The 27,113-nt window shown below is 41.5% G+C and overlaps 2 protein-coding genes across 9 annotated transcripts in view; both read right to left on the bottom strand.

The window, feature by feature from the left end:
• The window catches only part of afap1l1a (actin filament associated protein 1-like 1a), a 29,901-nt gene extending 26,344 nt beyond the window's left edge, over nt 1-3,557 (bottom strand). For both annotated transcript variants that reach the window (XM_039813809.1, XM_039813810.1), the window contains exon 1: nt 3,368-3,557. In XM_039813809.1, the coding sequence (XP_039669743.1) occupies nt 3,368-3,410 (43 nt within the window). In that variant the 5' untranslated portion in view covers nt 3,411-3,557. The remainder of the gene's footprint in view (nt 1-3,367) is intronic.
• Nucleotides 3,558-4,322: 765 nt separating this feature from the next.
• The window catches only part of ablim3 (actin binding LIM protein family, member 3), a 50,562-nt gene continuing 27,771 nt past the window's right edge, over nt 4,323-27,113 (bottom strand). For 2 of the 7 annotated variants that reach the window (XM_039812965.1, XM_039812966.1), the window contains exons 4-23: nt 25,904-26,019; nt 23,106-23,232; nt 22,851-22,944; nt 19,440-19,527; nt 19,268-19,326; nt 19,085-19,156; nt 15,288-15,449; nt 13,843-13,872; nt 13,624-13,750; nt 12,767-12,862; nt 12,383-12,433; nt 9,289-9,423; nt 9,024-9,094; nt 8,632-8,800; nt 7,460-7,489; nt 7,045-7,100; nt 6,320-6,386; nt 6,214-6,224; nt 6,008-6,088; nt 4,323-5,585 (exon numbers count right to left, since the gene is read on the bottom strand). In XM_039812965.1, coding sequence (XP_039668899.1) covers nt 5,472-5,585; nt 6,008-6,088; nt 6,214-6,224; nt 6,320-6,386; nt 7,045-7,100; nt 7,460-7,489; nt 8,632-8,800; nt 9,024-9,094; nt 9,289-9,423; nt 12,383-12,433; nt 12,767-12,862; nt 13,624-13,750; nt 13,843-13,872; nt 15,288-15,449; nt 19,085-19,156; nt 19,268-19,326; nt 19,440-19,527; nt 22,851-22,944; nt 23,106-23,232; nt 25,904-26,019 — 1,756 coding nt within the window. In that variant the 3' untranslated portion in view covers nt 4,323-5,471. The remainder of the gene's footprint in view (nt 5,586-6,007; nt 6,089-6,213; nt 6,225-6,319; nt 6,387-7,044; nt 7,101-7,459; nt 7,490-8,631; nt 8,801-9,023; nt 9,095-9,288; nt 9,424-12,382; nt 12,434-12,766; nt 12,863-13,623; nt 13,751-13,842; nt 13,873-15,287; nt 15,450-19,084; nt 19,157-19,267; nt 19,327-19,439; nt 19,528-22,850; nt 22,945-23,105; nt 23,233-25,903; nt 26,020-27,113) is intronic. The other 5 variants (XM_039812967.1, XM_039812968.1, XM_039812969.1 and 2 more) reach the window with 5 other exon arrangements.

Below are 27,113 nucleotides of genomic sequence, written 5' to 3'. Positions count from 1 at the left end.
CCATTGGTTGCTTTTGTATGTGAATAACAATTACATTGTTAGTGGGAAAAAACAGATTTCCCATAGGTGCGCGCACACACACACACACACACACACACACACACACACACACACACACACACACACACACACACACACACACACACACACACACACACACACACACACACACACACACACACACACACACCAGCAAAAACACATTCACACAAACACACAGGTTCTTGTTTCATAGATTTCTCAGTGGAATGTGGTTATGCGGAGCGAGCCATCTCATTAGAGTAGGATGGAGTAGGGATTTCATGCACATGCAGCAGACGTGTGCGTACATGAGCAGTATGATACATTTATGCATCATTGTGCAGTCCATAGAAGATTACTGTTTTGTCCACAACTTCTTCCATATGCTCCAACATATCCTGACAATAGCCACAATTCATCATATCTGCTGGTCTTAATCACAGACAATCCCATCACTGCAATGCATCTCTGTGGGGACAGCCTCTCCCCTCTCACACCCCCCTGGTGCTCTGCTTCTCACAGTGCACACTGAGGCCACCGTGGAAACAAAACCTTTATCACACTGCTGCTCCAGCTGGCTTGGATAGTGCATATTACTGTAAGAAGCTCCTACCATTCATCTCATACCTGCCTTTTGACAACTTTACCAAGCTTGATATCTGAGCTCGGGTAACTCCACACAGCAAGCTTTGGGGGTCAGAAAAGGAACAACCTTTAAGACAATTAACTGATTGATTTAAAGCTGCACTAATCAATATTTTTTAACAATAGCTCAAATGACTCGCTGTGACCCGTGATGTGATGGGCTTCACTTGTCATGAATGATGATCAACCTTAAAGCCGTTATATACTAGACGCATCCAAGGTGGCGCGCGACATCGTGACGTCAAAATGATGTAATATCCAGCCGGCGCGTCCGATTTATGGCGCGTGAGCCGAGGTCGCGCACGGCTCTTTTTTTTCAGCGGCGGAAACAGGAGGCCTGAATGAGTTCGCCGACAACCGGATACCAGGACTCTCAGAGTGACTGCAAGTCTCTCTGGTAAACTGGGTTAAGATGAGTTCTTTTATGGTGAATGAAAGGCTTGATCCGATGAAGTAGGTCATTGAATCAAATCGAAGCATTGACGTTAGTGCTGCTGCCAGTTCTGCCGTTGTTTACCTTTTTCTTCTTCTTCTAGTCAGTAGAAAGAGCAACGTCAGTAGCCTTTGCTCAGTAGCGCCACCGGTGTTCAGGAGAAGACTGCAACTAGTGTCGCGAGCACCAGCACAGGTATAAATAGTCACGGCGATTTCATGACGTCATGACGTATGGTTACTGTAAACACGCATTACACTTCTCCTCAGCTTTGAGGGGCTTTTTAGCTCATTGTTTTGATTTTATGGCCAGCGACTTTGCTCTTTTGATTCACTCAACCTCATTTCCACCAGCAGTAGACAACAGCAGTTTTCAGCAACAACAAAAAAGCAAACCCACTGTACACAACAAACTAGTTAGCAACTAGCTGGTGAACATACAGCAGAGGAGCATTTAGCTGCTAAAAAATACTGGACTTAAATTTTTTCAGGTGAACATGAACACGACTCAAAATAACTCTTGACAACAGGTTTCCCATATCAGCTGAAAATAGGTCTAATATGTTATATATGTTAACAGCTTGCTCAATGTCCCAAAAATTGATTAATGCAGTACTACACACTGCCACTTTGGAATCTGTCAGCTTGTAAAGGGCATTTGTCCTTATTTTCTGTATGTATAGACTAAACAACAGACTAAACAATCAATTGATAGAATATCATTTACTGTAGCCTTATTTAAGACAAGGAAGGAAAAGTGATTTAGCAGCAACCAATCAGGGGATTCAAAGACCGTGTAAACAGAAGGGTGCAGCCCAGGGATCACCAGCCTTCACCGCGTGTTTTCTCCTGCAGCGTTTACACAAATACAAAGCTCAGATAGAAAGTCAGTCAAGTAAAATTCCTGTGTGTGTGTGTGTGTGTGTGTGTGTTGAAAGAGATGGGAATGAGGAATGACAGGCGAGGATTTCTCCCAACCTGGACAAGAACTAAAGATACTCTTTAGATCATGTGTGTACACACCAAACACACTAGTAACATCCACATAATCCACATACACTGGCAAGGTGAGGACGGATGGCAAATTAGTAAATCATAGACAGGAAAGGCAGAAGTGACATTGTGACTAAAAAAAATTATTTTTCTTGAAAGCAAAGAGGCTCTTAAAGATGCTGGAAGTAAAATAAAGTACCATGTATGCAGTTTGTCCAATTTCCTTTCACCTCTAGTCAGTTGAGTAAAAATGTCCATTAAGTTGGATGCTATAATCACTCTCACATGTTTACCTGCCTGGCAGCTGGCAACACTAAGCACTCAAGTCTCTGCAGCTCTCAAAGCAGTAACATGATACAGAAACATCAGCTGAATTGTAAAAACACATCAAACTAACTTAAATCTGAAATTATAAACTGATATCACAACTTCATATTTGAAATGCTGAGTTGGGTCACACCAAGCTCTGTTAAAGCTGTTGCTTCTAACCTTGGACCAAAGCCCATGGAGGGATGTATTTGTTTTCAGTTACAATGTGGAAAAATGTTGTACTGTGCAGGGGGGCAAATGTACCCCTCCCAGATAAAACACATGGGGCGGAAACACATTTTGTATTGCTATTTCAACACAAAAGCATTGGAGCATTCCAATTCTCTTGCAGAATTCTCTGCTGGTGGTGTCCAATATAAAACAATGATTACCATGACTGCCTAATCTGCAAATATCTCATCTCCACATCCAGATATTTGACTTGACTCAGGATGAGTGAGTTTCACTTTCTACAACAACAATCAAACTTCAGATGAGCACTTGGTTCTCTGCCTCTCCAAGCAGCTGGGGGGAGGCCAAAGCACCATTATTTATGTTTAAAGTGCACTACCATTGTGTCCTCTTACATTTACAACAGGAGGGGGAAATATAGGGAAAAGGGAAGTGTCTCAGACGACTGATTCCTGAAGTCACATATAGAGAATATACTTTAGAGAATATTAGAATAAATTAAGTGCAATTAGGACAGACATTTAAAACAAATCTAATGATTATGTTAGGTGTACATTTTGCCAGCTATTATCCCATATGTCCCCAGTAAAACCAGTTCAGTGTAGGGAGCCTCAGTGAGGCTGCAGCAGTCAGAGCTCAGAGGTATGGGAGTCAAACATGCAGATCTGAATCTACCTTTGAAAACTGCATAGAGAAGTAAAACACAGTCAGAAGGAGTCAGCGGGCCAGTCAGTCTCTTTTGCAGCAGCGTTTCAGGTTGAACGAGTAAACTTACATTTGGTGCCGTTTGTTTCCATTCCGCTGGTGATGCTGTCCATGTGAGAGCTGTTGAAATTGAATGCAGGCCCATGAGTGAGTGAGTGAGTGAGTGAGTGAGTGAAGGCGTGGAGACACCGCTGACAGATACAGTCGATACATTTCAGATCCGCTGGTCGGGAACTTGAGGCAGGGCATTTCTCTGCTGGGTCCTAGCGTCAGCTATTGCATCCAGCTCAGAGTTAGACAGCTCAAATGATTCCTAAAGTTAGTTAGTTAGTTAGTTAGTAGTATGCTTATTTGCTTTTTTGCCGAGCTAGATGGGGAGAGTAGCTCATAGCCTACAACTTTCAAGTCAGTACGATAACGTTATGCAATTTAGCTAGCTGGAGCCAGCTAGCAGTTACGTTAGCTTAGCAAATAAATACTTAGCTTAATACGTATATTTATCTAGCTAGTTTGCTTAATTCATACAAACAATAAAGTGTGTACCGGACGTACCGGACTGTAACATTAGCACTCTCCGCTGGTTGCCTGGAAACGGCTGCAGGGCAGGAAATCAATATGGCAACATGTTCTGTCAACTTCACTTCGGTTATTGTTATGGATGCAGAAGAAGAACAAGTTAACGCTACATTAGAAACAAACGACGAGTAACCTACAGTCTATGGAGTAAATATACAATCTATGGATTAATATACAGTCTATGGAGTAAATATAGAGTGTATGGATTAATATACAGTCTATGGAGTAAATATACAGTCTATGGAGTCACTGCTGCTTGGTGGGTTGGGTTAGGCCAGGCTAGCTGTCCCGGTTCTAGTCGTTATACTAACTCCATGGGAATATTCTCGTTTATCTCTCAACAAGAAAGAGAATACGCCTTATAATTTCATAAATGTCAAAACTATTCCTTTAAGAAAGTATTTTATAAGTAATTTTCTTTTACCAATGACAAATAAAAAAGAGGAGACTGAATTTGTTTCAAGTTTAATTGTTTAGTGACAAAATCAAAAATAACAACCCTGGATTTTAGTCAGTGAGTTAAATACCTTGCAGAGTGGATATACTATCTGTAGCTACAAAATTAATGGGCTATTATTCCTAAGAATATAACTAATAGTACATTTAAATATATGGATGAATACAGTCTTCATCCTAAAACAGTTAGTCATTCTATTGCAATGAGCTGGAAAGCATGGAGCAGGACTGAATTGGTGTTTCCTGTATGTATTTAATGTACTGGATTGCACATACTTTTAGGTTACCACACAGCTGCACAGTGAACTGTATATTGGTGACCTTTACCTATTTAACCAGAACATTACATCGAAGTGATCTGCTAATCTGTATTTGCATTCTCACTTTGGTTTTTATTTGCACACATATCAATCAGGTCACAAATACATTTAAAAAAAGTTGCGTCTATCTCAGATTGTTAATTGTTTCATTCTATATCAATTAGTGTAAACCAGAGGGACACAGTATTTCAGGTGAAAAGGAAAGCACAGGTAAACAAACTGCATTCTTATAAACCAAAGCAAAGTGATGCTGTATGCTCACTCACTCATTCTTCTCCTCTAATCATTCACACTGATAAAGTGTCATAAATGATATAGTGAATCTACATTCTACTCATTAAGATTGCTGGTGCTGCACACTCATAACTAAGAGAGCATAACAAATAAGGCAAAGCCAAAAATCTCCTCTTTATGTTTTAGCACTGCGGCTCTGGTCACAGACACCCCCACGTGTGGCCTTATAGGGGCACAGCCATGCCTTCCTCCAGCCTCCAGGCTTAAGAGAAGCACATCACTAATGTACTACAGTCTCTATTGCTTACACACCACTCTGGCACTCTGCCAAAGTTACATGGGCAGCCATGTAACAGTTTATCAGTCCATCTGTGCATAATGTCTCTGTGGCCTTACCTCGGTAGGCCCTATCTTAGAAGTTCACGCTGGTGTGACCAGAATTTGGTGGGTCATATGAGGAGATCTAGAACAGGTTCTCAGCCATGGCAGTGAAACTGAGCAGAAGTCTACCTATCTCTTTCTTCCCCTCCTACAGTCTGTCAAGCCTCTCGCTCTAGTTATGGCAGTATTCAACGCACGTCCATGTTATTAAAACAGTCGGGCCTGTTTCTTGAGCTCATTTCTCTTCCACAGAGCCAGCCGGTCAAAATCTTCCACAGTCATGCCAAACACTTGGAGGAACTCCTCTGGGGACAGGTGACGCTGAGAACACAATGATAAAGAGATGACAAAGTTAATACATTATACCTGTCATTTTCAAGTACCCAATTAAGTCTCCATTCCTCTAATGTACTATTATTTTCAACTTGGTCTTTGTTTCCATTAAGGACATCAAGGTTATAATTACAAAAAGACAAATACATTGTTTTTTAGACTAAAGTAGGCAAAAAAAGAAAAAGCATATAGTATTTTCAACCAGAATTCCAGAACTGGCACCAGACCATAATGTAAGGAAATACAATTGACAGAAACTATACTATTTTACAGAGTTTGATTGGTGGCCTGTTCTGCAGTGGGTTTAGCCTTTGTATTTCTAAAATCTTGGCTATGGCACTAGTTTTGAACTAGACCCTGGACAACTTCTTCCCAGTTGAGTTGTCCTAAATGGCCCATTTCTAAATCACCTCCAGTCTGGCTCTGTCTACATCTTTGGGCAGCCTGCTGCGACCTCTGGTGGTGACAATGAGCTCCTCGTAGGGGTAAATCTACAGAGAGGGGAAGGCAGCCATGCTTTATCAAACCTTGGACATTATTTACAATAACACTGGGATTATTCAACATATAGGCTAACATGGAAGGAATTATTCAAATGATTAATTTAAAACCTTACCGTGTATTCTGCTGGGAGGAAAGAAAAAGAATTAAGTCAGTACAATAGAAAAAAAGTAGAATTAATTGCTTCCATCTAATAAGGGATAGGTGTTTTAAAATATTACCTCTGCTTCCCCAGTTGACCTCGCTGCCACTGTCATACTGGTACTGGTAGCAATCAGCACTCTGAGGCTGCAGGTGTAAAGAGGGACAGCGACTTCAACATAAACAGATCCTGGCTTATTTACCTCTACAGCTAAGAAAGCCTTTATGTTTATAGCCCCCTCAGATTGGAATAACCTACCTGTAAACATTCAGTCCATTTCATCTCTCCACTCCTTTAAAAATTCCCTGTCCTCTTATTACAGAACCAACTGTACCTGTCCATAACACCTCTACAACAACATGCTAAGACTGGAACCACCACTTCCAATATTATTACTACTATCCAGTTTAATTCTTGCTCTGCCTCAAACTTGAATATGATTGCCTGATCCTGATGTTTGTTTGTTTGTGGCTGTAGTTTTGTTAACTGTTATGTCTAATTGTGATTGTACTGTATATTTATGTTGCTAAGGACCCCCTCGAAAATGAGATGCTACATCTCACTGGGTTATTCCTAAAAAAGAATTTACATATATTTTTAGCCATAGATATGTAAACATATGTAACGAAATAAGGGAATAAAAACAGCCCTAACAATACTCAATCCTAATGTTTCAAGGTTAATGGCAATTTCATATAACAGATGCAATTTTAAAGATGTCAGACCCATCAAAAATAAGCCCCAAGCCTATATAATTAATAAAGTTAATCATGTTGTGTTATGTCTTTTTTACTGTGGCCTCACCCTCTGGATGCCGTTGCGTCCGTATCCTGGCAGTGATGCGGACTTACAAACAGAATCTAAAATACAGAAAGCGGTGATAAAATATTACAGTTTCTTAAATGTCCAATAATTTTCATGTAGTCTGGCACTTTGATATCATATGATCAATGACAGGTCAGTGCCAGAAGATGGTGCTCATGAATAACCAAAAACTTCCTGAAGTTCCAGATGTGTGCACATAATACCGAAGCTTTGTTAATGTGAGGTCATTGAATCCAGCACAAACACATCATTTATGACCCAATGCCAACCTCCAATCAAAAACTAAATATGAAAACAGCTACTATTTAAATAAACCATGAACCACAAACTGAGGTGGTCTGCATGAAGCCTAAATCATTTTAGAATATTTATAAAATAGAAATGATAAACTCACCACAATCAGCGCTGTACTGAGATCTGGGAGCTGTGAAATAAAGAGATCATAAAGTTACATGACATCTTCCTTATTGCAAAAATGCAATGCATTTTTAATCTGCCCTACTCTAAATTTTGATTAAATTCCTAAAAACATATTCGGCAGAAGTGGCTATAGAGTTTTGACAGCCATCTGTCTAGTTAGAGGCGTAACAAAGAAACAGAAAAGATGCAAGTTGGGTACCCAGCAAGCCCTGGGAGGAACACTAAACATCAAAGGGGCAATACGGCAGAAAGAGGCCAGGCAGGACTGGTTCAGGGTAGGGGGGGGGAGAAATAAAAAAAATAAAAAAACAACAACATACAAACACGCAAGCACAAAGACGCGCGCTCCACCATCTAATCGCACAACACAGCTTGTATGGTTACAAGCCTTTGTTGCCTTTCAACCGTAGCCAACAGAGTCCCGTTCAGTTGTGTCCCCACCCATCAGAGGAACAGCTTTAATGAGAGATCTTACTGCTCATAAATAAACCAGGATATGGGACACCAGCTGTGAGAGCGAGAGAGTGTGATAGGTACACAGACAGACAGAGAGATGGAGAGTTAACAGAGTAGAATATAAAGAGCGATATCAGGAGTGAGAGGAGGAGAAACAAGCACGCAAATTGAGATGGAGCAAAGAAGTGAAAAGAAGAGGGGAACCACTGGATAGTGACGGAGACAGAATGAATGTTAGGGGCTAACACAGCTGTCCCAATACGCAGCTTGACCATTAAAGCTTTGTCATTACAAACAGAAACAACTCTGGTAGCTTCAGGTCTGACTTTATCACATCTGGCACACCTGGTTGAATGCTCTTCTCTAGGTAGCTTGATCAGATATCGCCACAACAATGACAGGCCACATCTGCTGCTGCTGCTGGCCTACCACAGGTTCGGCAGCAGCTGTTCAACTGTCTCAATAAACCGTCCCGCCTGCAGCAGCCATGACCCTCTCTGACCTGCATCCACAACCTCACTGCCCTCACTCCAAACGTAAACGGTTCGTAAAAAAATGAAATAACCTTGTGGCAACATATATGATCACGCCGGGAGGGACAAAGACATGGCTGCACAGGCATGAACATGCAGAAACAGAAAGAAGAATAGACAAAGAGGAAGATGCATAGGGGGCAGGGTGGATCCTTACATCCGTTGACAGTGTTGTTGTATGCCGTGGTGCCGTAGCCTGTAGTGTTGAGTGTTTCCTTGCTCCCACTACGAGAATTCCTCGCACTGCCCCAGGGGTCGTTGTCATAGGAACCAGATCTGGCTTTCATCTCCTCCTTTAGGATCATCCTCCCGATGCCACTCCCGATCTGAGGAAGGAGGCAGAAGGGGAAGAAAAAGAAAAGAAAAGAGGTGTATGGGAAAATGGCTAATTTAATGTACAGGGTTTTTCCAAGATGGAGAAAGAAGCAAATGGTGGATAGTTCAGGCATCATACTATAAGACGTGCATTATTTATGGGTGTTCCCGAGGAGGTGACTTTCTTCAACCAGATGTTGAAGAAAGAGAGAAAGAAAATAATGAAGCGCTTACTCTTTGAAGACTGTGACTCCAACTCTCTTCATCTCCTCCTGTCGAGAAGCGTCTTCTCGGCGCCCGATAGGCTGAGCGAGACAACAGATTAAAGAGATTTCCCTTGTATGAATGTAGAGTTCAGAGTGGAACACAGTGGGTGAGTGAATAAATATGACAACACAGTTACAAAACAAACTGCACTTCTATGTCTGTGTTTGGTCCAGCAGAAAAATACAAAAAATGCAGCTTACTATCCAGCTAAACGGAGTGAAATGACTCCTACTTTTGGGCGAGCTGGTGTACGGGTAGTAGTCCGACTCTGACTGGGTGTATGGCTCAGGAGAGGAGGTGGACAGTCTGGAGGATCTGAGGATGTCCTCGCTGGTCCTGCTTTTGGTGGCTGTGTCCACATGATTGTCTGTGAAGAAATGGATCAAGTTAGGAGAGAAAACCCCCCAGATAGGATCAAAGTAAGTGGTCATTCTGTTAAAGCAATAGTTTCACATTTTGGGAAATACAGTATGTTTATTCACTTTTTTGCCAAGAGTTAGATCAGAAGATCGATACCACTCTAACAAATATACATTTGTCCGTTTAATATTGAGATACCGTATAGAGACTGTTAGCTTAGCATAGCATAAAGACTGGAAATGAGGAAAGAGCTAGCCTGTTGCTGTCAACAAAGAAAAAAAATGCTTATCAGTATCTCAAAAGCTCACAAATGAACACATTATACCTAATTTGTTTAATGCATACAAAACAGAAGTGTCAAAATAACAAGTTGTGGTTTTAGCCATGAGCAGCGACTTTCTGCATTCTCCGCTATCTACCTGGCAACGTCACGGTGACGAGACAAGACTCCTGGAAGTCACTGTGCCCTGTTTGTGTATGAATTAAACAAACAAGATATAATATGTTAATTCATGACGTTTAGAGATGATGGTCTCCAGACCTAGCTACCTTTTTACAGAGCCAGGCTATCTGTTTCCCCCACTCTGTATGCTAAGCTAAGCTAACTGTCTCCTGGCTCCAGCTTCATGTGGAATACAGATTGTGTGTGGTGTCAATTTAGTACTCAACAAGAATGTGAATAAGCCAATCCAAAATGTCAAACTATACCTATGAGGAGAAAAATGTGTTAATAAATATCACAAGAGTACATTTACACAGTCAACATATCCACCATTCCTGTCAGAGGAGATCAGTATTTCAGCCAACTGCATGACAATGACCAGCACTAACATTAGTTCAGTTACTGCTCAGCCTGAGGCACACGGTGCTTTCATGAGCGGTGTGAGGCGATGATATTGATGCCACTCTGCACTAAAGCACAGTCAATGGGAGTCAATGGATGTGACATGCAGTGTAATTTCAGATAGATCGCTCTTCACTCTGTTAGCCATTAGCCATGCCGGCCCCGATCCATGATCCATTGAATTCCTATGCACATGATGCATGACACCGATGGCAGACATTCTCATCTCTGGGACACACACTTTCAGCTTGATGACAGGGCAAGCCGCCACACACACACACACACACACACACACACACACACACACACACACACACACACACACACACACACACACACACACACACACACACACACATCCATTATTCTTCTTCATTAGTCAAATGTATCTGGCTGTCAGTGCTGCGGTGGTCCCCTCAACCATTCAGTTTGACAGCAGATTGAAATTTCTGTCAGAGAAAATATGACTGTGCCATATTGACATGGGATGACAAACAGAAAGAGAGATACATACACACACTCACACACAGAGATATGCAATATCTATCTACCGGCATTGAGTGAAACAGCGAGAGGAGGGAGATACTTACAGTGGCAAGGTCACCGGGTAAGGTGAAGCAGAAGGTGGAGGGAAGTGAATAAAAGTGATTGGATGCAATAAAAAAAGAGGTAAAAAGAAAAGGGAAAAATTATTGGAACGTCCCCAAGAGAGAAGTGACAATATGAGAGCTTCCATATGGAGAACAAGGACCAAGCCACCGAGACCTTTTCTATACAGCTGAGTAGTACATAACAGGCCTTTGATGCACACAGCAACACAACTTCACATGTGGCTTTAGATTTACATCAATCCTGTTAAGTGCTAAAACAGAAAAACATAATCAATTGCTGTTTAGAAGGACATAAAGTACGAGAAGGATCAACACTGTTGTGTTGTGACTGTTGTTGAAGTGTGTGCAAAATGTTGGTATTAAAGGTTTTTGAACTTGCCATTTACTTTATTCTTCAGAGGCAAAAATGTGTATTGTAAACATGATGGCCAGTGATGTACTAATTATAGCTAAGACATATGGAAGGGGGAAAGTGTCTATACACACATCCACACAGTTTAATAACTACCCCAAAAATACCAACACACACAGTAACATGCAGGACAAGAACAAAGATAAATTATGCTCCTGCAGGAGGTCTTAGATCTTGTGACTCTCAGCTGAAAAGCATTTTCCAGTGTGATGTGACAAGGGGATAGAGAATCTTTTTTCTTAGGAATGTTATACTGAAGCACACTATCCAGATGGCTGAATTGCATTTCAGTTCACTGACTTGTAAAAAAAAAAAAATATCTTGAAATAGCATCTTGTGTTAACCTCGCTGCTGTAGAGTATTTGATTGAATGACAACATAATTCCACACAAGAAATCAGACTTCTGTCTCACGTACTCTGTTTTCAATAAAAAAAAAAAAACAAGCAACACAACAGATGTGTCTGAAGTCAAACAGTTACAATTACAGTACATCTTAAATCACACACTGACCACTGGTTAACTAGGCTAGGCTGAGTCTCCACAGCAAATATAAATTCCAGTTATAATACAGTTTTCCACTGTGCTTTGTGCCGTTGTTCTGTTCTATTCCGGTGAATTGTGTGTCCTCAGAGTCCCATGTACTCAACACTTGTCACGCCTGAGCAACCTTCACTTCATTCAGGGTCTGTTCCAGCCCCTTTTGCCGACAAGAACCTGTCGTGCTGCAGGAGCTGCACGCAGAAGCAGGCATGTGCTTGTGGCATGCGCACTAAACATTGCTCTTTTGCATTGGGCCAGTTACCAATGCAATAAGTCTAATTGATCTTCATCTTCAATAAAAATAAAGTTGTACAAGTCAAACTCTATTTCCTTTGTGCATTTTTAAGCACATAGTCAATATTTTCCATTTGTCTGGTTTTGTTAACGAGGGCTTCATTTTTCTATGACAACTGGAGCATCAATAGTAATAAATGCCAAATCACAGCTGTTAAAAACATCAATAGGTCAGTAAAAACATCTACATGGAGTACTCTAACACAAAATGACTAAACTGACAAGAGGACAGGCAGGCTAAGGCGGGGCTAACTGCACTGTACCCGTTCTCGAATAGATGGGAGGCTTCCTGTAGATGTTGGGGTCCCCTGTGGCTGAGGAGAGAAAGAGGAGATGGAGAGGTGAAACATGGAGGAGTAAAGGAGGAGAGGATGTGACTTTTCTGTCGGGATGATCGGAAGGGGAAAGATGGAGGTAGGAAGGATGGTTGTAAAGAAAGGTAAAGATGCAGTATGAGGGGGAGAATGCGCCAGAGAAATGATGTACAGTATATAAATACGACTTAGTCACATGTTCACACACTCTGATTCCCATGGAACTTAAAATGAATGATTTGCATTCGTGAGTAAGGGCAGATGAAATCTTCCACGCTTAGTAAAAAATCTATGAGATTGACAGTGGTGCAATGAAGAGATGGGGAGTCCTACCTGGTACATGAAAATGTTTAGGGGGCTGGTTTGTGGTAGGTGTGCTTGACCGCCCCTCTTGGCCGTAATAAGGTGAACTCCTGCCACTCTCAGAGCCTGCAGCCAGCCACAGCCAATCACAGCAAAGGAAACATGAGCATGAAGGAAGGCCTCAACACAAGTCTCAACCATGCAGATGAAAACCAAACGGCCTAAACATCCATTCAATTTACAAAGTGACATTGGATAACTTTTCCACTTGTGCAATTACAAAGGCTATTGACTTGCCTTCCTAATACAGTAAGTACAGTGTCAATGCACATGTGTAAGAGCTAAATGAAATGACAGCCAATGAGGAACTGCAGCGCATGAGATAGCCAAACAACTCTTTTGGAGTGAAGCAAAAAAAGATTCTGCCCCAAGGCAGCGAATCTGTGTATCTTTTGTCACCACTAAAACACTTTGATGGCATATATTTTAATATTGTTAAGAGTGGTGATGACATACAAATGGAAATGACAAGCAATTTGAGCTCTCTTAAAGAAATAGTTCAACATTTTGAACTATTTCAAAATAAATTTTGAGCACATTAACACATTAGTTTTCCTTGCTGAGATTTAGGTGAGAAGACTGATACCAGTCTCACATATTAAGAGTGGTTTCAATCTTCTCATCTCGACAAAGGCATATTCCCCAACATGTTGAACTATTCCTTTAAATGACTCAACTTCTGTAGAATCATTCTCTTAGCTCCATTGGGCTTCAACTTTGTTCAAAGTGCATAAGTACAGAATGATTTACTTCTTTTATATTAAAAGACTGATATTAAACTCTGAGGTTATCAGCAGACAACTAGGAGTGAAGACCATCTGACTTACCAGGGTAGGCATAGTGCTGCGGAGAGCGAGGCATGATGGGTGACATGCCTTGGCGACTATATGTCGGCGAGTCAATATAACCTGGACTGGAGCACCGCCTCTGCTTTATATCCAGGCTGTCGTAGTCCTGAAAAGATAAAGGTGAGGTAAAAGTTGAAAAAAGAGCAGGGGGCAACAGGGAGCACTTGTCTTAAGTGCTCTGCTGTGGAGCATGCTTACCTGAGAATAAGGAGAGAGTGTCCTAAGTGACTGGAGAATCAGTGGAGAGAGAAGAGTTACCATTTATACTTTAGCACCGTGGTGAAACAAAAACAATATTTCATATTTCATGTATGTACAGAATTGCAAGAAAAGACCGGACAGTCAATCAACCAAACTCAATCTATGTTTTGTTTAATCCTACATGGATGATTGGTGGGGGTTTATGCATGGGACAAAGTGATGACCACTGTACATAATTATTTATAATATATAATATATTATTTATAAGTCAGTTAAAGGAATAGTTCCACATTTTGGGAAGATGGATCCCACTCTAATGTCTGTCTAAAGCTCACTAAGTAACAATGTGTACCTCTTTTTTCTTATTTGTACACTTTTTTAAAGAAAATCGTTTCGGTCTCAGACCTTCATCAGTTAAAAAAAATAATTATTAAATTTACCTGATGAAGGTCTGAGACCGAAACATTGTATTTTTCATAATAAATTATTGCTTGCGTAATTGGCAGTGTGCGGGATTTTCTTTAAACATTTCGATCTGCTACTTTTGATCATATCCTACGCACCTGCCCGACAAAAGAGGTGTGCAAAAAAGCTTTCCTACGTCTTATTTGTACACAAAATAAAATGTAAAAAATTGATTGAACTATTCCTTGGTTTGGCTTGGCTAGTGAGCAACTTAACTTTGGACAGAGCCAGACTAGCTGTTTCTCCTTGTTTTTATGCTAAACTACGCTAAGCTAATCACCTGCTGGCTCTAGCTTCATGAACAAACAGATGTTGAACTATTCCTTTTAGCATGGTGCTTATCATCGCTGTCGGTTGACAACCTTGTATGTCCAAAACCGTTTTTTGGCTAATTTGAAAACCTTATATTGAGCTTACCTCAAACAAAGTCAGTTGAAATTGCCTTGTCACTGCTTGAATATTTGTAAAACCCACAGACAGACGTAAAGGGTGACCAATAGACTAGATTTATGGGGAAAAATGGACGAAATATGGAGATACGATGTTTCTGGCCGACAGCAACGATATGTAAAAAGACATTTACCAGAAACTGAAGTATGTTGTAAAATCCACCAATCTGTAACTTCAAACAAATGCTACAAAATAGTCATAACTACTAAATTAAATTTTACTGAAAATTCCAAGGACTTAAAAAAAAGACTCCCTTTCTATTTGTAAAAAAGACAATTATCTTTTTATATTATCAAGTGTTTGCTCTGAAAATTGTATTTTTAAATCCAATTTTCCATTCAAATTTCTAATTCCTTAATCACATTTTACCAAATCAAAATAATGCATACATTTTTTGAAAACTTAAAAAACTAAAACAATGAGACCTACATCAGCACAGCTCCATCTAAATACTAAGCAAAGTGTTTCTCCTGAAAAGAGAGCAGCGATGAGAGCAATGTTTGGCCTGGAGTGTGTAGCAGCAGTACCTCCCCATAGCCGTAAGTTTCTAGCCTGTCATCAGAGGTGTATCTGTGGTAGGGCTGGTATGAGGAGGATATGAGATCTGGCTGTTGGACCTCGTATATGGCTTTGACCTTTGGCAGGGCAGCTAGGTCCTTATAATCTAGGATCTGATTCGCCACTCTGGCCTGGAGAGAGGACACACACATACACCCACCACAGACAGACACAACAGCAACAAGACCCAACATCAACCAAATGGACAATGCACAGTAACAAAGCAGAATGGAAACTCCAGCAGTGGCAGTGAGCAGTGAGCAGATCATGCAGCAGTAGGGCTGGGGATCGTTCAAACATTTTACCCATACCAATACAGTGACTTTGATACTGGTTCCTCAACAATACTTTTTTCAATACCAATTTTATAAAATCAATTTTAAAGCTTTAGTGCGTAACTTCTTTATATGAATGAACGTCCGTTACATTCAAGCCGTTGCCAAATGAGTTGCTACAAAGCTAATTAAGACTATCAGCTCCACACTACTCTCTCTGGATTTCTCAGTAGGACTATGTTCACAAGATTGGGGCGTCCGGTGACTTTCTCGCAGAAATCGAGTGAAGATAATGACCTCTTCTGAAGAGTCCATCATGTTTTTTAATCCTCCGTGTCCTCCTTGGCTACTAGCAACTGCGTGGTGGAGGGGTGGGGGTGAAGTGCGATCACGGAAGGCTTGTGTCATGTGGATGCACTAACAGAATTGTTGTCATTACTTAGAATTCCTTATGGCGGAGACAATGTTAATAATAAGTAATGTTATAAGAAATTATAACATTACAGATTACGGCAAAAATCTTTTTCAGCTCTTACTAGCTGAAAAAGATGTAACTCTGTGTAACGTAGAGGTTTTCCTGCGCGTCTCTACGACGTGTAACTTTAGACAGCCAATCACCAGCATTAGTAGATCTTGGTAGAAGCATGCTGCATGCTTATTGGCTCACTGACGCTGATGAGGTTTACTCCTTAGGTATTAAAATTTGGTATTGAATAACGAGGCATTTTTCGATACTCAATACCAGAGACGGTTTAGAACCGAGACGCCCCAACTCAGAGTAGTTTCCTGTCTCTGTGTCCCGTGGGCTCCGCCACGGCCACGCCTCTTCAGGAGACTAGCGGCAGGTCTGAGTGTGTTGATTCCAACGGGAGAAGTGAGCGTGAACACAGATTATGAGCGATTCTTTCACCCCGTAGTCACCAAAGTAAACATTGGAGCCATTTTTTACGAGCCAAATATCTCCAGAACATTCTGACACAACATGGGATGGACACATCAGGAGAACATTAACTTTGTTTGAGACCTGTTTCTGTCTCAGGACCAAACTCTCGCCAGATCTGGCAACACAGAGAAGCTAACGTCAGCTAACGTTTGTGAACGCCCTAACAAAACTAATCTCCATGATGCTAAATATGTCTTTTAGCTGTGTAAATATCTAACGTTAGCAAAAGAAAATATTAATAAATAATAAAAATATAACTTTTCATCCACGACATTCACTATACTTTCAAACGAGGCCACGCCCCTTTAGGAGACAGGAAGTATATACTGTTTTATACCATTGGCGCTGCTTGAAATGCGCTGTATCTAATCTTAAGTATAGAGGATCTTTGTCGATACTAACGAGGCAATTCGGTTGGTGCCTAAAAAGTATCAAATTCGGTACCCAGCCCTATGCAGCGGTGAGAGGAGTGAAAAAGAGCTGATGAAGCACACACAAGACTGCACACACACATACGTGTGCATGTGCTCATCAAAAGTATGTGCTGCAGAACCTGACAGCAGTGTAAGTTTTTGACCTTTCTGGGGCTCAGCATGTTTGAGAAAGAGAGCAGATGAAGCAAAGACAGCTAGCGAGAGAGAAAAAGAGAGGGAGGGAGAGGAGAGGAGGCAGTATGGAGGACAAGCGTGCTAACGCTGCATTTCTCTCTCATCCATCACCTTAAACAGAAAGGTCATTGATTATGAGATGAGAGCAGAGCGGGGCAGGGCTGAGCAGAGAGCTGTGACTCCTACTTGCATGCAGGCAACCCTTGACATGCTAATACTGCCAACATGCAGCAGCACTCAGCAGACTGCCAAGCAGCATGGTTGGACACTGGACACTAGGGCTGCTCGATTATGAGAAAAAAATAATAATCACGATTATTTAACACAATTACTCATTGTCTTTTGGAAAGATGTTGCAATTATTGAACTTAAAAAGCAGTGAAACTGCTAAACAAATCAACAGTGAAAACTTCCCTTCATACTTTTACCGTTTGAACATTTTCTTTTCCTTCAGAGCACAAGACAAAATAAGAGTTTACTTGCAAAAATGCAAAGTGTAATTCTTTTTTTTTTTTTTATATATCTGTTTTTGTGATCATTAGGAGCTGAAATCGTAATTGTGATTAAAATTTCGATTAAGCCCTACTGGACACCATATCTGGCTGAAGTCAGGTTTTGAAATGCAACTGGTACAACTTTCACATAAAGCTGGTATGTTCCCCATAGTCTCTCTCTCTCTCTCTCTCTCTCTCTCTCTCTCTATATACTGTACTGTATATAGAAAGCACTGGTTTGGTGATTTGCACATCAAAACATGTTTAAGTGTTTAGTTTAAAATTGGGTTTTGGTTGAAATGCAAGGTTTTGTTTTTTAGATGTGTGGGTAACATTTAACAATTTTGTTCAAATTTCACTTTAATGTGCCTTGGTTTTTTTGGGGGATTTTATTCCCATTCTTATGGACAGTTCAAGTGCATTAGAAATACCTTCTTTGTGACCTAGACACTCTGTAAGTACTGTGAGCTAAATGCTAACATGAGCATGCTAACATGCTCGCAGTGTGAATGTTACCACGACCTGATGGTGGTTCTAGATTAATAATGTCAATGGATCACCAAAGTCCCTAGGATTCGTCCTCTGGGGACCTGGAATATCTGTGCACAATGCCATGGTCATTTATCAGATAATTTTTGAGATATTTCACTCAAAACGAAAACCTTCTGGAAATGTTACAGAAAAGTCAGGGGATCATCAAAAGCGTTAGGCTACATCGTCCTGGGGCCGTGAATGTCTGTACAAATTGTTGTGCCAATCCATCTAGTAGATGTTCATATATTTTACCCAACTGTTTGATAGATTTATGACCTGCTGGGGGCGCTAATTGGAAACTCAAGTGATCACCAACATCATTGGGATTCATCCTCTCAGGAACACGAATGTTTGTACAACATTTTGTGGCATCCATGAAATAGCTGTTGAGAATTTGTGGTGAATGTGGTGAACTGCCTGACTCTGCCATCCCTGAACCGCCTCATACTGCTATCCATTGTGCATCCCACAAGTTGCTAGTTGCTGAACATTTGTAGTTTTGTATCCAAATTGAGCCCAGTTTTTACCCATACGTAACCTAACTTACACATGTTTTTCGATGTGCAAATCACTATATATCAGTACTTTCTGGGAACTGATAGATAGACATTTATTGATCCATCTTGCACCATACAGCTCATCAAATGTGATGACTGAAGATGGTCATCCCAGATACAAACCATTAACATTGTATCATTTCTAACTTCTTTTTAACTGCTGCCACATCACTGACAATAGAGTTGAGGATAGAGACAAGTGAACAGGCCAAGGGAGTGAGCGACCTCTCGGGTTGGTGCTTAACCATTTAAGCATATGGGTAGTGCTAGTGTTTCTGCTGTAGAATTTGTGCTTTTTTTAGGGCAAGCTTGGTGGCAGTGGCAGCTAAAGCATGCAAAGTTATAAGCTACTCACGCATATAACCCTGCTGGGAGAGCCTATGGAGGAGCCCGGTGGAGAGATGGAGGCCTCTGACAGGCGTCTGTGCTGTGAGGTACAAAAAGACAAAGAATAAAGGAGAGCGGAGAACGAACACAGTGAGGAAATTACAGTTTTCCTTTTATCTCAATGTTTTCATTTCAAACTCTAATAACTCACCCTGAGTCTCCTCTCTGCCCTGGCTGCCTGCTTGCATAATGGGTGCCACACCTCACATCCTGAAGAAGAGAAGACGGATTGGCTTTTGGTGTTCGCACACGCCATGCATTCGTCTACATCCGCAAGCCTCAGTGTGGATGAGTGTGTGCAATGTACTGGCATTAAGTTTCACCTGTCAGGTACATTTCCTCTCCCTCTTTGAACATCATGTTACAGCGGGAGCATCGAGCGCAGGTCGGATGGTAGTGTTTCCCCCCCGCCTGTGAGGAGGAGAGGAGTAAAAGGTGTGACGGAACATAAATTACCATCATAAAGAGTTTCCCAGAGTGAGGGCTAATGTAGAAATGAGCAGGGCATTATCTCCATATGTTTTCTCCTGTATATCACCTGACCACCAATAGCCTCATAATGTACTGAGACAGCATAGCCTCTAGTTCATCAGCATACAGCAATCACATGGTAGCCACCACCCATTCTCCCCCATGCCAAAATTAGAGCAAAGATCTCTGTAGGTCAGAGAAAAAGTGTTGGAGTGTGTGTGTGTGTATTAGGGCAGCATGATATGAGGAAAATATCTCATTGCGATTATTTTGACTGATATTGCAATTGTGATGTGATTGCTGATATTGGAGGGAATGTTTATTTTTGTATCATTATTCTCATTTTCCTTAATAAATACTAAAATTAAAAATTCTAATGATTATAGTGTACATTTTTGTGAGGATCTGTACCAAACAATGATTTGTTTTCTTTAGTCTGTAGGATGGGATTTGTAGGCCGGGACGTCTCTGCAGCACCACAATACTTCATTCAGAATGATGTGACACATATTTTGCCTTTAATAAATATGGGGTCGCTCCCTGCGATTTGGATATTGCACTAGTCCATATTGCGATTTCGATAACATTGCGATTAATTGTGTAGCCCTAGTGTGTAAGCTACAGAGAGGAAGAGGGAAGTAGGTGGTCATGTAAGTGAAGGACACAAGAGTGCGATTCATGTCCTTGGACGTTCAGAGCGCCCCTGGGGGAACACATCCAAACAGGTGAAATGGACACATGAAATGATGCAGTATGATGTCACCGCGCTGGCTCCTTCCATTAATCCAGTCCAGTTCACGGTCCTGATGTTTCTTCCGTGTCCCCGCGGGGCTGATGGCTGAGGCGTGGCCCCGTCCCGTCACCTCTGCCTTCCTGACACACCATTAGAGAATTTCTATTTATAGAAGCACTGCTGACATGTGGCCTGTGTCGAGGAGACCTGAACTGTTTCATCTGAACACAACCAGCAGCATGTGTGTTTTAGTATGTGTGTGTGTGTGTGTGTGTGTGTGTGTGTGTGTGTGTGTTGTATCATTTTCTGCTGCATTGACTTCCCCTGCTTTTCATAAAACTGATACTTTCATGTGATCAGCAGGAAACCTCTTTGATGAATGTGCTTCAAGAACTGCCAGTGCACAGTATGGTTCTTAATAGTATCCAAGCTGCATTTGAGCCAATCCCTGCTCTCCTTACCGGTCTCAGGTTACTCTGAAAGGAAAGCCAGGAGAGGATGCTGCACTTCCATCCCGTGCTTTCTGAACAACGGAGCATTTACCGTCTGTGGTTACACGCTATCACTTCAACGACTGCTATTACCATTTCTTATGAGGCCCCTATACTCTCACTTCCCCGTCTTTATTTCTACCCTTCTCCATCTATTCTAAACTGCTCATTAAACTAACAACCACTGGCTCTGGAAAGTTGGACTGAAGAGGGTCTCTGCGGAACGAGCCTAATCATCAACACAGACACAGACAGACAGATTAGTGTGGCTTTTCAATGTAGGAGAGAAGAGAAATCAGTTTGGCAAACTGTACCGACAATGAAACGATACTTTTAAACAGATCAATTGATGATTTATTGGCTTCTGTGCAGCGTTATTTTCGTCAATGAAAACTATTTAAAAATGTGTTGTTTTTTTTCACAACAAAATGTACAATGAAAAAAAACAAGAACCATGACAAAATGTATAATATTGGATGGACAAATTAACTAATTACTACTTCAACGACCTGCATGCATCTGGAAACACCAGCATGCGCAGATGATGACGCAGAGTGCACATGGGCTAACTGCCAGAAAGGGTCTGTTTGATCCCAAACCATGATCTTTTTCTCTAACCCTAACCAAGTACTTTTGTTACCTAAAGGGCTTTCTGGCAGAAAGACCAGAAGTCTAACTCCTCCCAACAGCGTAGGGTGGTAAAATCAGCTGGCAACTTCCCCCAGATGTACTTTTTACTTTTTTCATTTTAACTAGAACAAAACAAAAGATGACATGACTACAATTTGTCTAAAACTAGTACTATTTTTGTCGAAAAAATAAAATGAAGTTCAAATCAGGTGCTAAAATGAACACATCACCCGTGAAGTACCCAGATAGAATGTATGTGTTATTCTTATCCTAAATGCATACTGTTTGTGTGTGGAGTAAGTGTTTCTGGATCTGTCTGTGAGTCAAATTAGGTCTTAAAGAAGCAAATCATTAGGATATCAAGATTTGACAGGAGAAAAGAATAAATGTCATGCTTGCAAAGCTCATTTGATCAGAGAGAGAGAGAGAGAGAGAGAGAGAGAGACAGAGAGAGAGAGAGACTCCCAGATGAAGGCTGACATGTCCCCATGTCTATAAATAGCCCAGGGAGGCTGACAGTCAGGAACAAAACACTTTACACCAGTCATTCTGACAAGCACAGCAGCACAGGGACAACAAGGCTGTGTGTGTGTGTGTGTGTGTGTGTGTGTGTGTGTGTGTGTGTGTGTGTGTGTGTGTGTCTGTGTGTCTGTGTGTTCTTGTGTGTGTCCGATAAGGTTTTACTACAGCTGTTCCCTTTTCCTCAGATCCCAACAGACAAGAGACACCCACCAGAGACTCTTCCAAAACATTTAATTAGCATGTGCAGTCTATCCCTTTCATTATTTTCAAACCTAGTCCCCTCATTATTCCCCCTTCCCTTCTGTCTTCCTCTGTCAGCGACAGCTCCTTCTCCTCTGCTCTCCTTCTCTCCACTGTTGACTCCTTCTTCCGTCTCTTTTTAAAAGTGCTTCAGCGTAAGAGCACGCAATGCACAGATTTCTATCAGTGCAGAATTTGCTTTCCGTGTCTCTCCTGCTTCTATCTTTTCCCTTCACTTTTCCCCCATTTGATCTTTTTATAACTCCCTTTTTCTCTCAGCTCCTTACATGTTGTTATGATTCAATCTAGCTTTTTGATTCCTGTAGGTGCAGGTAGGCCTGTGTTCTGCTCAACCTTTTTTTTCCCAAAGAAAATAAGTTTGACCAGGCTAACACACTGCAGCTGAATTTGTTTTATGTTAGAAAAGCAGCACAGACTTTCTATCACCGCCAATCTTAAGTCGCTCACTCCCTAAAGCACAACGGGGCTTAAACGTTGGTGAGGATGAAATGCAACTGCTCAATTCTGATAATGCTGATTACACGCAGTCACCACAGTCAACTCCCAATTTGGATTTCTGTGTTACTGCAGAATTATGTGTGGCTAAATCTGCAATAACTCATGTGGAAATCTGGTCCCGTTCTCACCTCCAGAACCCTTCCACTGATGTATCTGCTGCAGGTCTCACATTTCACACCATACTGGGCATGGTAATCTGCCTCACAGTATGGCACTCCATCCCTGCAATAGAGAATTCAGAAAAACTGCTGTAGCGTGTTGAATGCACAGTTTAGCCTATCTTGGATATGAAAAATCCAGTATGCCTGTTTATATGTTTCTTCTGAGTGAGACATGAGACTCACACATGCTTTGATATGTTGCGTTTCTCATTACACACTCACTTGCTGATGTACTCTCCGGTGAGGACCATGTTGCAGGTCCGACATCTGAAGCAGCTGACGTGCCACTGTTTCTCCAACGCCAGGAGAGACTGACCCTGCTTGATCTCGGCTCTACACCCGGCACAGTCTGGAGAAGGATAGTGTGTGAGAGAGAAAGAAAGAAAGAAAGAAAGAAAGAAAGAAAGAAAGAAAGAAAGAAAGAGGAACGGGAAAGGTGACAGGAAGAGGGAAGGACGGGACAGAGAGAAGAGGAAAGAAGTGGAGAGGGGGAAAAAGGAAGGAGACAGAGAAAGACAAAGTGATCCACGGTGTAATTGTACATCTTTAAACACCCACTGTGCTCCTAAGTGTAGTTTCTACCCCTTTGGCACAGCCACCTTCTTGCATAAAATCCCCCTCACAAGACATGTATGTCTGAATCTCTCTCTGTCTGTTTCTCTGACACACACACACACACACACACACACACACACACACACACACACACACACACACACACACACACACACACACACACACAGGGCAAGAAAGAAGCAGGACAGCAAAGAGGCTACAAATGATGCATGGCTGCAGAGGGACAAAATGCTGAAAAAAGGTCAGCACTCCATTTGTTTCCATTTGAAAGACGTTTGGCCAAGCTTAACCTTTTCTGACCCGGTCTACTGCCCCTGAGAGAAGCCTGGAGTCACAGGGGGCCACTTTACTTTGCCCTGTCAGCCAAGACAAATTGTGGTTTACAGTAAAAAAAACTGCAATGTATTGAGTCGGGTTTCTGTAGTCCAAATAAATCTTAACTGTCATTCGGTGGTGATAGTACTGAGTCTATAGCCCCAGACTGTGACTGTGCACAGTGATTTTCTTCTGAGTCAGGAGACATTTCCCATTTTAGCCACCGAAGGAAATTGGCATTAGAACATCTAAAGATTCCTTAAAAACTTGTGACAAGAAATTGTTACATATGGTTGTATAAAAAACCACAATGATTGACAGAGGGAAGAAAACTGAAACTACACTGTTCTTGCATTTCTGGCCACACCCCAGTCTGTGGTGTTCATCACCAAAAGGAATTCATGACATCACTAATTGCAACATGTTTAAAAGTTGTAACCTGCGGCTCCATCAGAAGAAAAATAAATAAATAAATAAAAAGACTAATAGTCCAGCATATAGACCCTGTACAACCACAAATTGTTGTTTTTATGTTTTGGTTTTTGCGTGGATTAAAAAAAAAAAGATATAAGATTGAATGAATGAACTTTAGAGGAGCTGGTTGGCAGACTGTTTTACTGTTTGACAGCCCCGCTTCCAGTTTTCATGCTAAATTAAGCCAACGGCATCTTAAATCCCTTGGCCAAAGGATTTGTCTTTATTATATTTATGTGTGTGTGTATATATTGGGAGCATTCATTTCTTTAACTGATACTGTATTGGTATATATAATAGTTGAGAAGTAGATGGAAAATGATGTAGGAAGAGACTGAAGGGAAATAACAAGGAACAAATGTCCCTGAGCGGATTTGAACGGGAATGTTGCTGCTTACATGGTACTCCTCTTAACCTCTCGGTCAGTGTGAAGTCTACATGTAGTTGTCATACGTTGCAGATTTACATTCAGCAAAGTATTCATCCATAAGGACAAATGTGGGGTGTCATCCAAGTTTCAAGTTTGTAGGATTATTTGATATTTCTTCCCCTTCAGAGATCATTTTCTGTTGCATCAATACTACATGAATACTTGTAAAGACTGGAAAAACAGGAAAAGGCTCTGTCTGAAGGTAACAAATCTGCCTTACATCACCTCTACGGCAGCTCACTAAATGACACACTACATCTTGTTTATTTAATTTGTAAAAAAGTAGAACTAGCAACTGTGCTAAGCTGAGCTAGCAGCCTGCTTCATATAACAGACATGAAAGTGGCATCAACCTTTTAAATCTAACTTCTAACTCCAAAGTCCAAATGTTGAACTACTGTTTTAGGTTAGACACACAAAGAAGGATTTCGACAGGAAACTAAAACTTGGTTAGGAAACCATATTTCTCATTAATGTGTGTAAAAGCAAACATCCATCAATAATACTTTCCCCCATGTAATCTAAAGCCTGCCTGAGCCTTTTACCCTAAAATAATAATCATTTTGTACCCTACTGGCTAAATGGATTTCTACCACTTTTGCACACAGAGCATATATTTGCATTCTTAAATATCACAATGACAGAGGAACAGGCTGTAAAAGCCAGTGCATTACATTTAGTGTCCCGTCTCGTAGACTGCCTCCTCATAAGACGGAGTGATGAACACATACCTGGGGAGCCGTTTGGATTTCATTCCTCTGAATGGAGCGATCTGGGGAGGACAGTTATTCACTGCCTCTCCACCATCTGTTATCACTGCACAGCCACTGAGTGGCAGCCTGCTGTCTGTATGCCACACTTCACAAATGATTCACTATCATTCACTATTGCTCTTTTGTGGGTTCATAATTTGTCATTTTCCTGCTTTATTCTGAAAGGATGAGAGACTCATTATATACTTACGTTCATGCGGAACAATGTGACCAGATGTACACTGATTACATAAAATGCTCTATTCTCTGCATGTGTAGTGCTGACAGTAATGAATGAATGATGTGTCTGTTTGTGTTGCATAATTCTCAGCTGGCAGATCAGCGCGACAGGTCGGACCACTGATTTGACAGACATTTGATTAGCTAAATGAGCTAAATGGGCCTCGTGGACACATCGCAGCGCCTGGTGGCCCTAAACAGAACGGACATAGTGAGGTGGCTGCCGGACTTACGGCTGGGCCCGTGGATCTTTATCGGTTCATTTGGCTTGACGAGTGTGCGAGAGCACTGCTGGCACACGCAGTCCTTTCCACTGAACGTCACTCTGTCTCCAATGGGGAAGGGTTTACTGAGGAGGGAAAAATAGAGAGAATTAGAGAAAACAAACACACAATCGGCGATAAAATGCCTGCAGTGACTCTGTGTGTTTACATTACAGCCAACTGTACGCACGCCGCACGGACATAACAAATGGGTGCTGGCAGGAACATGATTGGGTGACAGACAGGCCATAATCCTGCTGACACAAGCTAAATACAGTCTGACACCCGCTACGAACCTGAAAATACATTCCCAAACAGTTGAGGCGATGGGTTCATGGGGGCGTTGATTGTTGCAGGAGCACCTGGCTGCTCTGTGATTAAAGAGGAGATAATGTGACGCTGCCACAGGCTTCTAAAAGGAAAACTGTCTCTCTCAGTGGGAATGAAAACATATTAGGGAGACTACATGGAGTGCATACTGATCTTAACCGCCTCGTTCTTTCTCAGGCTATCCGCCCAGTTCGCTCTGCCTTGCTCACTCCCCTACACAGCTGGGGCCACCAGGTCACTGTTTTCTTCACCGCTTTAACGCCAAACTAAGATTAGGAAGAGTAAATACACGCAAACAAGTGCAGCACATGACAGCAAAGCAGCACCTATGAAATTTAATTTACCACATCATGATACACCGTTTTGTCTATCTTTCCTCTTCTGTAGCATCTTCATAGAGACGGATTGATTTCTTTATGACTGGGCAGGATGTGAGAATGAATGGGGAGCTAAAAGGCTTAGAGAAGGCTGTTTAAAAGACATAGACGGCAGTAATCCTTTTACAACCCCGCCGAGGCCTGGAGCTGGAGCCAAGACCCAGAGGGAGGCTAGAGTCTCATAGGCTCCTTGTGCTTTTATAATATTCAAAGAAGGGCAGCATCCATACATAAAACAGAAAGGACAGACAAGTGAGCAGAACAGATGAGCCAGCAGAGATGTTTCATCACACAAATATAATATATACTATTCAACAAATGTCCTTGTAAATACTGAAAGGGACACAAGTCAATGAAAACTGATAAAGGGTATAATTCATTCAGGCTCATTTATAAATTCACCCATGGGTTGATTCCAAGGTTAACCACCTGTTCGTAAACTCAGACACTCACACTCACTCAGACACTTTAAC

The sequence above is a fragment of the Perca fluviatilis genome, chromosome 10, assembly GCF_010015445.1.
Source record: "Perca fluviatilis chromosome 10, GENO_Pfluv_1.0, whole genome shotgun sequence".
In the NCBI taxonomy this organism is placed as follows: domain Eukaryota; kingdom Metazoa; phylum Chordata; class Actinopteri; order Perciformes; family Percidae; genus Perca; species Perca fluviatilis.
The sequence above is the reverse complement of the archived record's forward strand: the minus strand, read 5'-3'. Positions and strand labels throughout refer to the sequence as shown.